Raw genomic sequence first — 10,976 nt, 5'->3', positions numbered from 1 at the left:
CAAAGATAAGCAAGGAATCGTAAACCTACACACATCCAATGGACTGCTATGTTTATGTACTAATGAGTGACAAAGCACATCACCCTCATAGCGGCACCTTATTTGACTTTGGTTTCAGTACATTGGATCATGTATTCGAAGTGTCATAGCCGAAGTTCTCTTAAAATTTGGCATTGAAATTCAGTGCACCCATAATGATGCCTTGTGAAAATCGCCGCACAATCGTTAATGTTAAGGCAAAAGCGACGTTGGTTCTCTGGTAACGAACGCGTTTGTTGTTTAAAGGATTCTCGGCGTTTCGCCTACAACACGTACGCTGTTTTTACACGTTTTCCGATGTCCTGTCGCATGCAGGTTCTCGCGATTTAACAGCTAGGAAACAAAAGTTTGATGTATGTACATAGATGTAAGATATGCATGTCTATTGACCTATTTATTTTGGTGTTTGATTGTCTTACTGAATGAATTTTAATGGCAAATAAATAGTGTTCCTAAATAAACTACTTGTGCGTTTGTTTTTTTTTCTTGGGTTGTGTGCATCTAGAGATGGCAGGTGACAAGGTGTCGCTCAGAAATGAGGCATGCGCAGCAAGTCATCCATAGAAGGCAACAAAGAATAAATACATTCCTTTAGGTGGTTTCACGGGGCGTCCTGGAGATCCATGTTTAGACACATCACACAAATCCGAAGTGTTTGTCTTGTGCCATGTTTTGTTGCAATAGAAATTATATAGATACGCCAGGCTTCTCTATATGCCGTCATCATGAGGACCCACATAACGTCTAAAGGGTGATAACGGCGCCTCTCGCGTTGTTTGTTCTACGCGAGAGAAAGCTTGCGATGACAGCCGATAGTCGCGGCTCAATTAAGGAAACGCAACGGCCATCCTCCGCATAGCATGAAAGGACCACGAGAGCATTTCGTGTAGGTGGAGGGAAGGTCTGCATGGTTATGTCATGTATACGGCACGTAGGTTCGTGGAAAAGCTCTACGAAGCGTCAAAGTATAACCCTGTGGAGGGTATCGTGACGCTCATTCTCATTGAACGCCATCTTCTTCCTGTCCTTCGAGAGAGAGAGCTTAATAACGGGGCCCAATAGGAAGAGCTGTCCGACCCCGACGATGCACTCACTGAACTACCGCAACGCTACAACACTTACCGTCAAAGCCATATGTACTTCCCACCACCGCACAAATCGCTCAACCGAGAGTGTGCTGTTGCCTGGCGACAGCTTCAGGGTATTCATTCCCCTGCCCTTACATCCTTCATCCCTTCGACCCCAAACAATAACCCTCATACTGTCTTTAATGTGGAAATAAGTACACTTTTTCCGGCCACGGCGTAGCACCACCACGGATCGGTGGCATTGGTCGCTCGGACTGCCATTAGAATCTAGTGACATTAACACCTCCAGTCTTATTACTCCGCCTGCACTCTCTATTTTGCCATATTTCCGTAAGGAGGTTGTCGTACGCTCCGTATAACTTCCTTAGAGGGACAATAAAGTCAAATAACAATTTACGTCAAAGTGAAAGCCCGCTGCACGACATATAAAATGACAATGGTATCAGCAACAGTGCCCTACATACGGAGAATTTAAGGTAAATGGACAAGAATACAAGCGCCGCAGTGAAACATTCTCAAAATGATCCCGATAACATCAGAGGGACCGCCTAAAATGAATCATTCGTAATCTATCTATAGCTGCACTAAATAAAAACCTTTCGAAAGGTTTTTTACGCCCATGTATTCAGCCCCTTCAAAATATTGCCAAAGTGAGTTAGACACCTCAAAACTCGAACAACTGGACACAAACATAATTATATACGATATTCGCGCCACATTCCAGGGTAGTTGACCACACGCGTGTAATCCTGAAGTATATTCAGGTACTGCCAGTCGAAGGTTGTTTTTTTTTTTGTTTGCTTGCTTTCACTTCTCTTCATCTCGTAATTTCTGCGGTCTGTTCCGCGTAAGTTCCCTCTTGATACTTCCCCGTGTGTTATTAAATACGTCAGCTTCATATGTTTCAAGTATGCCATGCGACACTTTCCCTTGTGCGTCGACAAATTTATTTCCCTCTCAACCTTGACCCACGGATCTTTTTTGTACCGCAGGTGTGAACCGCTTTTGCGCCGATCTGAAGCTCATGCTGGGGCATGACATCGGCTGGTACTGGAAGGCAGGCTGGCTCGTCTTCTCGCCCTGCGTCCTTGGGGTGAGTGAACTGTGACACGTATCTCCCTTTCTTCACTGAAAGCTGGCGCAATCTCGCTGCTATTCTGCGAGATTTGCAGTGTAAATAGTCCTGGCAAAAAAGTATTCGCAGCCCAAAAATCCACAGCACAAACATTCGAAGTGCGGAAGGGTTGCTGAACGGGCGAGTAAGTCATCCATGAACGTAGCGTGTATTAGCGCAGTACTCTACGTCTGTGTCGTGTCCCTTTGTTTTAAGTACGGCGCTAATACACGCTACATTCGAAGTGCGAAAATCTGAAGTCTTAAAATCCGCACTTTATAGGTTCACACCGTACATATCCGGGCCGTATTATCTACAGCGTAAATGTTCGACATTCGTAGCAAGTATTCCTACTACAACATAGCAGCCTTGAAGTAGCAGTGACACATTTTTCATTGGTCATTTTCTGCAGCAGATACGAGGCCGGTTTTTCAGAACCAGTAGAAAATTTCCCTAAACCTCAAAGCAACCCAACATACAACCAACGCCGGTATTGTTTCTAGGTGAGGTAACACTGTTGTGCCATCGTGACAGAGAATAGATTCATGCAATAGCAGCGCAATAAACAATCAATAGAACCTCCACGACACAACATTGTAATGTCCTAGTGTAGTTTTATAGAGCAATACCCTGCTGCCACATGACAACCTTCTGTGTCGTGACCACCGCGCTCGTGACGTCACTGCGTGGTATTCTCTCAGAAGAAAAGGCGAAGCTCGATGAATAAACGTATCTAGCGCAAATTAGAATTTAAGACGGTTTTTGTCATGTCAGCACTTTTTTTCAGTTTTACTCAGCTTCTGGAGCCTCCATCTATGGAAGAAAATTAAAAATGAAGAAAGATGTCTTAAATGCCAGAACCCCTTAAAAGCTGACCGTTATTGCTGAGACCACATATTTCATGCGCATTCTCATCTGCGCAGTGCTTTTTAGGGTTTCGCTGTCTTCGAAGTACTTTCTTCAATTCGTTTTCCGCGTTTCTTTTCCCTCGCAGTTTCTGTTCATCTACGGTCTAGTCAAGCACAAGCCAATCATGTACGACGACATCGTGTCCTACCCGACGTGGGCCGACGGCATCGGCTGGCTCCTGGCCATGCTGTCCATGGCACAGATCCCCATCTGGGGCACAATCGTGCTGCTCAAGAACTGGAAGGTGCGTTTATGCGGTATGCGCGCTTTGTTGCCCATTTCCGGTGAGAATACACTTTAACAGAAGAAAGACAAAACTGAAATACGGAACGAGTAACTGAATTTTGTCATGCGTGCAAAAATGGAAAACAACAACAAATTCCCTAGGTTTTTTTTTTTTCAACGTAGTGATGAGGTGCTCCGCCGTGGCGCATTCTGGGTTAATTTTTTACCACTTTCAGTTCCTTCTCGCGCATCTATATAGGGCAAGCGCGTTCACGCATATACCCTTTATCGCAATGCGGCCACCTGGTTTGTTATAGAACCCATGACCTCGACCTTACTGGCAGGACTCGTTGGCTTGAAACTGACACAGTGGCCTAAATGAACTGTACGCAGACAAACTAGCGAAGAAAAAAAAGGTGGATTCCGCTTACATACGTTAGAAGTGCGTCGCATATGTCTATACCGTTTCTGAAAATCAATGTAGCCATTTCAAATAAAGCTGCTTAATTAAATGCGGTCCACTGGAGCTGGTGACACACCAGGCATTGTATCAAAAAGAAAAGAAAACGCTCACACTAGCCGATCGACCAGCTAATATTATGAACAATTCGTGTGATCATGGAGAAGTGAAAATCGTACAGATAAGGAAAGCAAAGGGGAGAATAAACTTAACGCGCAAACTAGTCTCCAAAATACAATCGTGGTTTATGAACGCCCCACTGAAATCGAAGCACATCTCCAGCACATGGTATCACGCTGCCGATGCGGTATCATAAGCTGTGCCCGAGAGATGCCTCCCGGGAAATTGAGATAACAATGTATATATGTGCTGAACGTCATGCTGCGAAACACTCTCCTACCATTACGGTGGCGGTGATAGATGCTGATCGAAGTTGCGTGAAAGAATGCTTGCTGCTAAATTTATTCTTATACGCTGTACAGTGGAATCTCGTCGTACGCAATGCAAAAAAATACCTTAGTTATATCCAATTTCTGTTTAACAACGGTTGTCGTAGTGTGTTAGTATTTGCGAGTAGTAGTCGGCAATTGCTTCGATATATCCAAGAATTCGTTGTGTTTGTGTTCGTTATACAAAGGCTGAAATATTTCTTATCTATTGCTTATCTCTTCTCTTTTCACAGAATTCCAGAAAGGCATTCCAGCCAGAGCGTAAGTGGGGCCCCGGAGACCCCGTCGAGATGCAGCTCTACCACGCCCATAACGGTGGCGTGACGAACCTCGGCTTCCAGGGCAGCGACACCTACCGCTGCTGATGAACCAAAGACGTCCTTCATATGCCACTGGCACGCTCCAGCTAATGCGGCACTGGCTGCGGCGATAACCATATAGGCTCAAACACTCGACGTACATTTGTAAGCTGGCTCCCGACAGGGTACAGTTTTGCCACACAGCGATAATCTTCGGCATTCTTGTGTAATGATGGAGATTATCACATTCACGACAGCGGTAAGGTTATTACCAGAAACGCCATTTTCGTGATTCGTGCGGTCTGTATAGCGTTCCTGGCACTAAAAAGCACCGAGTACGCAGCGCTCAAGTGATATCACACACGTACTAGATTTATTAGAATAATGAATCCAAGAGATCGCATTTGGTTTCATTACCTCAGCACGTTCGAACAATACGAGAGGCTATGGTCATGCAGTAGCGTTCCTGGCGCAAAGGTAGTGAGCACTGAGTCAAAGTATTAGCACATGCTCACAAAGCATGCATTAGGAAAAATGGCGGTCGCAGTATTAATGCGCATTACTAATAAAGATTGCCACTGTGTGACAAAACTGCTCCGAAACGAAGGTGTAATTTATAAGAGCGAAGAAAACGGTAATCTGAAAGACATGGAATGATCACCAGTGTCACAATGTTGCTCACATCGGATGTTGCACAGATATCATTCACAAAAACTCACACATTCATTGAAGGTGACGTGAGAGACGGTGCTTGTGTAACATAACTCTGACGAACATGTGGCACTTTCGTATGTGTCTGTCGCGGGCTTTCTGTACATAGTCTACAGAACGACATAGTGTGCACTTGTCTGCAGAGTAGAGCACCTCCGTGAAGTATTACACGTTAAGCAGAAAAGAGAGGAAGAGGCGCGGCGATTCCGTCCCTGTAGTGTACCTGACTTCACGGTAAATTCACCTCGCTTCACGTTGCTTTCAACGCCAAGTAGCGTGCCAGTCTTTTGTCGGGGTCCCACTCTCGAAGCCCATCATGTGCGGCTCCGGAGGCAAACATTGATTGATTGATTGATATGTGGGGTTTAACGTCCCAAAACCACTATATGATTATGAGAGACGCCGTAGTGGAGGGCTCCGGAAATTTAGACCACCTGGGGTTCTTTAACGTGCACCCAAATCTGAGCACACGGGCCTACAACATTTCCGCCTCCATCGGAAATGCAGCCGCCGCAGCCGGGATTCGAACCCGCGCCCTGCGAGTCAGCAGCCGAGTACCTTAGCCACTAGACCACCGCGGCGGGGCTCCGGAGGCAAACAAAATGTGTAAATGGTGTGAACGTTTCACTGCTCTGACTTCACGCACTCGCATTCTTAAAAAAAAATATTGCGCCACGTTAACGTTTTACGGTGAACGTTTACCATAAATTTTCAACGTGAAACACGACTCCGTGAAACGTTTCTGTAAACCATCCACGTAAAAGCTGCTTGTTTAAAACTTGTCGTAAAACTCTTGCGCAACCGCTTCAGTGCGGTTCCCTTTCTGTCACTTGATCCTGCATGTAAGCTACGACGTTTATTGGGCCGAATGCAAGTGACTTCCGGTTAGGAGGCAACAAATGTTATTCCTGATGACACCATGGCGCACCTGCACGCTTGAGACATAGTTCTGCACTTGGGCAGTGGAATCAATGTAAGATTTCCAATCGATGCCGTTACTGGTACCACTTAATCACCTTTCATCGCCGCGTGATGTTCAATCGAGTGCCCACCGTCAGTCAGTCACATTTCCCTTCTGTGCGAGCTCATTGTTTGTACGTTATACTTAATTATGCACGGTGCACCTCATCATGACGAATCATTTGTATTTCACGTATTTTAATTGCTTCATCCATGTCACTTGTACTTATCGCGATATTTAGTCTGCGCTGCTCGGAGCACGGAGTGGCAAGGGCTCATACAGTGCTGCTCCAACGCCGCAGGAGTACTCTCTTGCCCGTTCTGTACTAGTCTGTGCGTTTTACGGCTGAAGCCAGAGCCAAAGCCAGCGCTTGAAGTGGTTATTATACTGACTCTGTGCTCAACTAGCCATATTAGTTTTCAGTGTATTTCTATCTGTTTCTACCCATGTGAATCGACACCATATTTAGCCTATGAGTGATATTTTACCTCAATCATTAGAGACCTCACTGTTCGACGAACCTTCTCATCGCTGAAGATAAGCAGGGAATCGGAAACCTACACACATCCGATAGACTGTTGTTTTTATGTACTAATGAGTAACAAAGCCCATCACCCTCATAACGGTAATTTATTGGACTTAGGTTTCAGTACATTGGATCATGTATTCAAAGTGTTCTAAACCAAAGTCCTCTTGAGATTTGATATTAAAGTTCGATGCACCCGCAATGCTGCCTTGCGAAAATCACCGCAAAATTGTTTATCTTGTCACAAAAGCGACGTTGGTTTTCTGATGACGAACACGTTTCTTGTTTTAACAATTCTTTGCATTTCGCCAACACGTACCCTGTTTTTACACGTTTTTCGATGTCCTGTTGCACGCAGGTTCGCGCGATTTAGCAGCTAGGAAACGCAAGTTTGATGTATGTACATAGATGTAAGATATGCATGTCAATTGACCTATTTGTATCGTGGTGATAAATGACGGAGGCAACAGCAGGGTGCAGAACAAGAATGCCTCGTGTTATTGCATGCGCCGTATTTATACCTTGGTAGATGTACACTGCGCATGTACGGTGCCGTATCGGTTGTAGGGGAATAACACGTGCCCGATACATCCTTCTGCCGGTACAAAAGTTTTACAAAAGAGTTTATACTAGCTGCTGAAAGTTTGCATCGTACGCAAGGCACTCAGGTGGCTTGATGGAGCGTGTTGACCTTCTCGGAGCTGAATTCGATGCGCACGCATGCGCTGCTGCAGTTGGCGCAGTTGGGACTTCAGCCTGGATGAGTGGAGACTGCTCATGACGAGGTAGCATGCAGGCTTGCTGTGCCAAATCTGTAGAGCCACTGGAGGCTGCTTCATCACTGGAGGCTAGCAACTCTGTAGGTCTTCTGGAGGCAGTCGCAGCTGGACAAGATGGCGTAGAAGGCGCGTTACATTCTTCGTCACTTGACTCAGGACTATAGTCCTCACTTGTGCGAAGTAGGTGATGTCGGTCGCGTCTGAGCGCGTTGTGAGGTCCTGTTTGCACGATGTAAGACCTCCGGCCAGCTGTGTTGACAATCCTGCCATACGCGACCAAGCATTGTCCCGTATTCGAACTACAGTGCCTTGCGTCAAAGGTGGAATCGGTCGTCCTTCCTTCAGTTGCGGGGTGCTTTCTCACTTCCGTTTTGGCGACTTCGTTAAAATCAGGAATGTTACTTCTGAGGCGCTTGCCTTGCAGTAGCTCAGCTGGTGATCGTCCATCTTCTAAAGGTGATGATCGTTAGGCCAACAAACCTAACCAGAAGTCCCTCCTTGAGTCGGCGCATTTTTTCAGGATACGCTTGACTACTTGGACGCCTTTCTCGGCCAGTCCATTGGATTGGGGGTAGCCCGGGCTTGATGTGACGTGTACGAAGTCGTACTGTTTCGCGAAGAGCGCGAACTCGTAACTGGCGAATTGTGGGTCGTTGCCCGTGCATACATCAACCGGAACTCCTTGGCGGGAAAAGATAGCACTGAGAGCCTCTACTTTGGTCCTTGCCTTTGTGTTACATAGTTGCTCGATTTCTGAGAAATCTGAAAGAGCATCAAACACAACGACATATGATCGCCCGGCATACTGAAATATGTCTGTACCAACCCTATACCTTGGGCATGCTGGAGTTTCGCGCAACAGCAGAGGCTCTTGTGGTTGCTTGTAGGCGTATTTCTTGCAAGTGGGACAGCTCTGAATAAGCTCAGTTGTGTTACTGTTAAGTCTTGGCAAAAAATCAGACTTCTGGTTCTTACTTTGCACTTGCGCAATCCGAGATGGACGCGTGAACGTCCAGGATTTCGCGCCGCATGCTTCTAGGTACCACGACTTTGCTGCCCTTCAACAAAACTCCATTCACGGCTGTCACTTCCGCGGAAAATGGCTTTAATTCACCTTGTACTTCTTCACCAGCGGTTACCTTGCCGATGACCGCATTTAAGTAGTCGTCCTGGGCAGATGCGTTGGCTAGTTTGCGGCGCGTATTTTCGGTGACCATTGCGCCCATGAGTTGTACGGCATGAACGTTGACGTCCTCCGTTGCCCCAGTGTTGTCATTTCCAATTGATGGGGATGCTCGTGACAGCCTATCTGCTAGTACAAGATCCTTTCCTGGGACGAACTGCAAAGGAGGAAGCAACAAAAAGGGAGAAGGCAGGGAGGTTAACCAGAAAGACATCCGGTTGGCTACCCTTCACTGGGGGATTAAGGAAGGGGACAAAAAAGACGAGAAAGAGGGAATAGAGGGAAAAAAGGGGGTGGGGGAGAGACTGACAGTAATTTCACTGCAGCGTGTAGAACTCTACCGCATGTCATAGGCGTTCACACAAGCCTGTCTTTCTCAGGAAACACAGCAGGGCTTTCACTGCCTTGTGGGCTGTCGAGGCATGTGTACGTTGCTGTAATAGCACCTGCACAGAAAGAGGCCGATCATTCAGTCGCCGCATTGCGTTGGCAAGTACTTGTCTATCTGAGGCAAATCGAGGACAATGACACAGCAGGTGTTCGATATTTTCATCGGTGCCGCAAACATCGCACGCCGCACTGTCAGTAATTCCGATTAACGTGGTATAAGCTTTCGTGAAAGCAACCCCCCGCCAAAGGCGATAGAGAAGCGAAGCTGCACGTTGATGTAGGCCGGGGGGAGGCCGGAGTTGTAGTGAAGGGTCGAGCTCGTGCAGTCGTGTACGTCGTATGCTTGGTGTGTTCCACTCAGTCAGTGTGAGACTGCGGGACAGTTGACGAATCTGCCTCGCCGCATCAACTCTGGAAAGCGGTATCGGAACGCTGTTCGCTTCTTTATGTGACGTGTGAGCAGCATGATCTGCAGAATCATTGCCGCCTATACCACTATGCCCAGGTAACCACTGAAAGACGATGCAATGGCCATTTTGTATTAAAAGGTGGTGAAGTTTCACGGTTTGGTAGGTCAACTGGTCATAGCATCCGCGTCGGAGAACTTATATCAGGCACTGTAACGCTGGTTTTGAGTCAGAAAACACAGCCCATTTACCTGGTCTTTTTACTGAATTGATGTGTTCCAGTGCATTGCGCAGAGCCTCGAGTTCTGCCGTCGTTGAAGTTGTCACATGCGAAGTCTTAAAACACCGAGTTACCCCTTGTGATGGTATAAGCACTGCTCCACGTGAACTAGACAGCGTAGTAGAGCCATCCGTGTAAATGTGCACGTGGTTACTGTAGTTTTCTTCCAGTAGGAGTAGACTCAGTTCTTTCAGGGCATGTGTCGGTAAGTCCGATTTTCTCCTCATTCCTGGAATCATTAGGTGAACTCGCGGCCGGCTCAAACTCCAAGGAGGAAGCAGTGGCTTTGATGCAGGTGCGTATGTTTCAGCAAACGATGAACGATGCTTGTAGATAATAGTCCCGTATGTCGTGCGGGGCCTTTCAGAAGCTAGGCTCGCCAGGTGGTGAGAAGGGGTCCTGGCATAATGCCTGAGGTGCATGCGCATTGGCTCGGTAATAATATGCGTATTTATCGAGTGACGTTGAGCGATGGCAATGGTTTCAGCCGTTGAAGCGCTGCGGGGTACTCCAAGGCATATCTTAAGTGCTTGGGCTTGAATGCTCTGAATTGCGCGACGGTTGGTCTTGCCGGTGTTAGATATTGCAGGTAAGCTGTACCGTAAGAATCCGATAAACAGCACTCTGTACAGTTGTAGCATGGATGGTATGGGCACTCCCCAATTCTTTCCTGCAAGGAATTTGAACATGTGGCATGTTGCGATCAGCCGCTTCTTGTGTGGAGTCCGCGACAGGTTTCCATCTATTATGACTCCCAAGAACCTGTGCTGAACGATATGTATTCTTCATTATTCGATATACTGTAAGCAGACATTGGTTTCCGCGTGAACGCTACCACTGCACATTTTCCGCAGGACACCTCGAGGCCTTGTTTACGAAGATAGCATTACGTCGTTGTAGCAGCCTTCTGAAAGCGGGCGCGAAGCTGAGGCCTTGTCACACCTGATGACGAAATGCAGATGTCATCAGCATAGACAGAAAGTTTTACAGTGCTAGGTAGCTGCTCGACTAGACCAATGAGAGTTAGGTTGAAAAGGGTAGGGCTTAGCACTCCTCCCTGAGGAATTCCTTGGCTGCTGTAATAATCAGGTGTTGGGCCATTGGCTGTCATCACGTAAAATGATCTCAGCTGTAAGTAGCTGTACTTCATAAGCCT

The 10,976-nt window shown here is 46.8% G+C and overlaps 1 protein-coding gene across 1 annotated transcript; it reads left to right on the top strand.

Annotated features, from left to right (window-relative positions):
• The first annotated feature begins 546 nt into the window (after positions 1-546).
• Positions 547-4,649, top strand: LOC119164773 (sodium-dependent nutrient amino acid transporter 1-like). The gene is made up of 4 exons (XM_075874494.1): positions 547-553; positions 2,120-2,220; positions 3,236-3,394; positions 4,518-4,649. The coding sequence occupies exons 1-4, from the start codon at positions 547-549 to the stop codon at positions 4,647-4,649; spliced, it is 399 nt and encodes a 132-aa protein (XP_075730609.1).
• Positions 4,650-10,976: the final 6,327 nt, after the last annotated feature.

The sequence above is a fragment of the Rhipicephalus microplus genome, chromosome 9 (genome assembly GCF_043290135.1).
Source record: "Rhipicephalus microplus isolate Deutch F79 chromosome 9, USDA_Rmic, whole genome shotgun sequence".
Lineage (NCBI taxonomy): Eukaryota > Metazoa > Arthropoda > Arachnida > Ixodida > Ixodidae > Rhipicephalus > Rhipicephalus microplus.
This window is presented reverse-complemented; position numbering and strand designations above follow the sequence as displayed.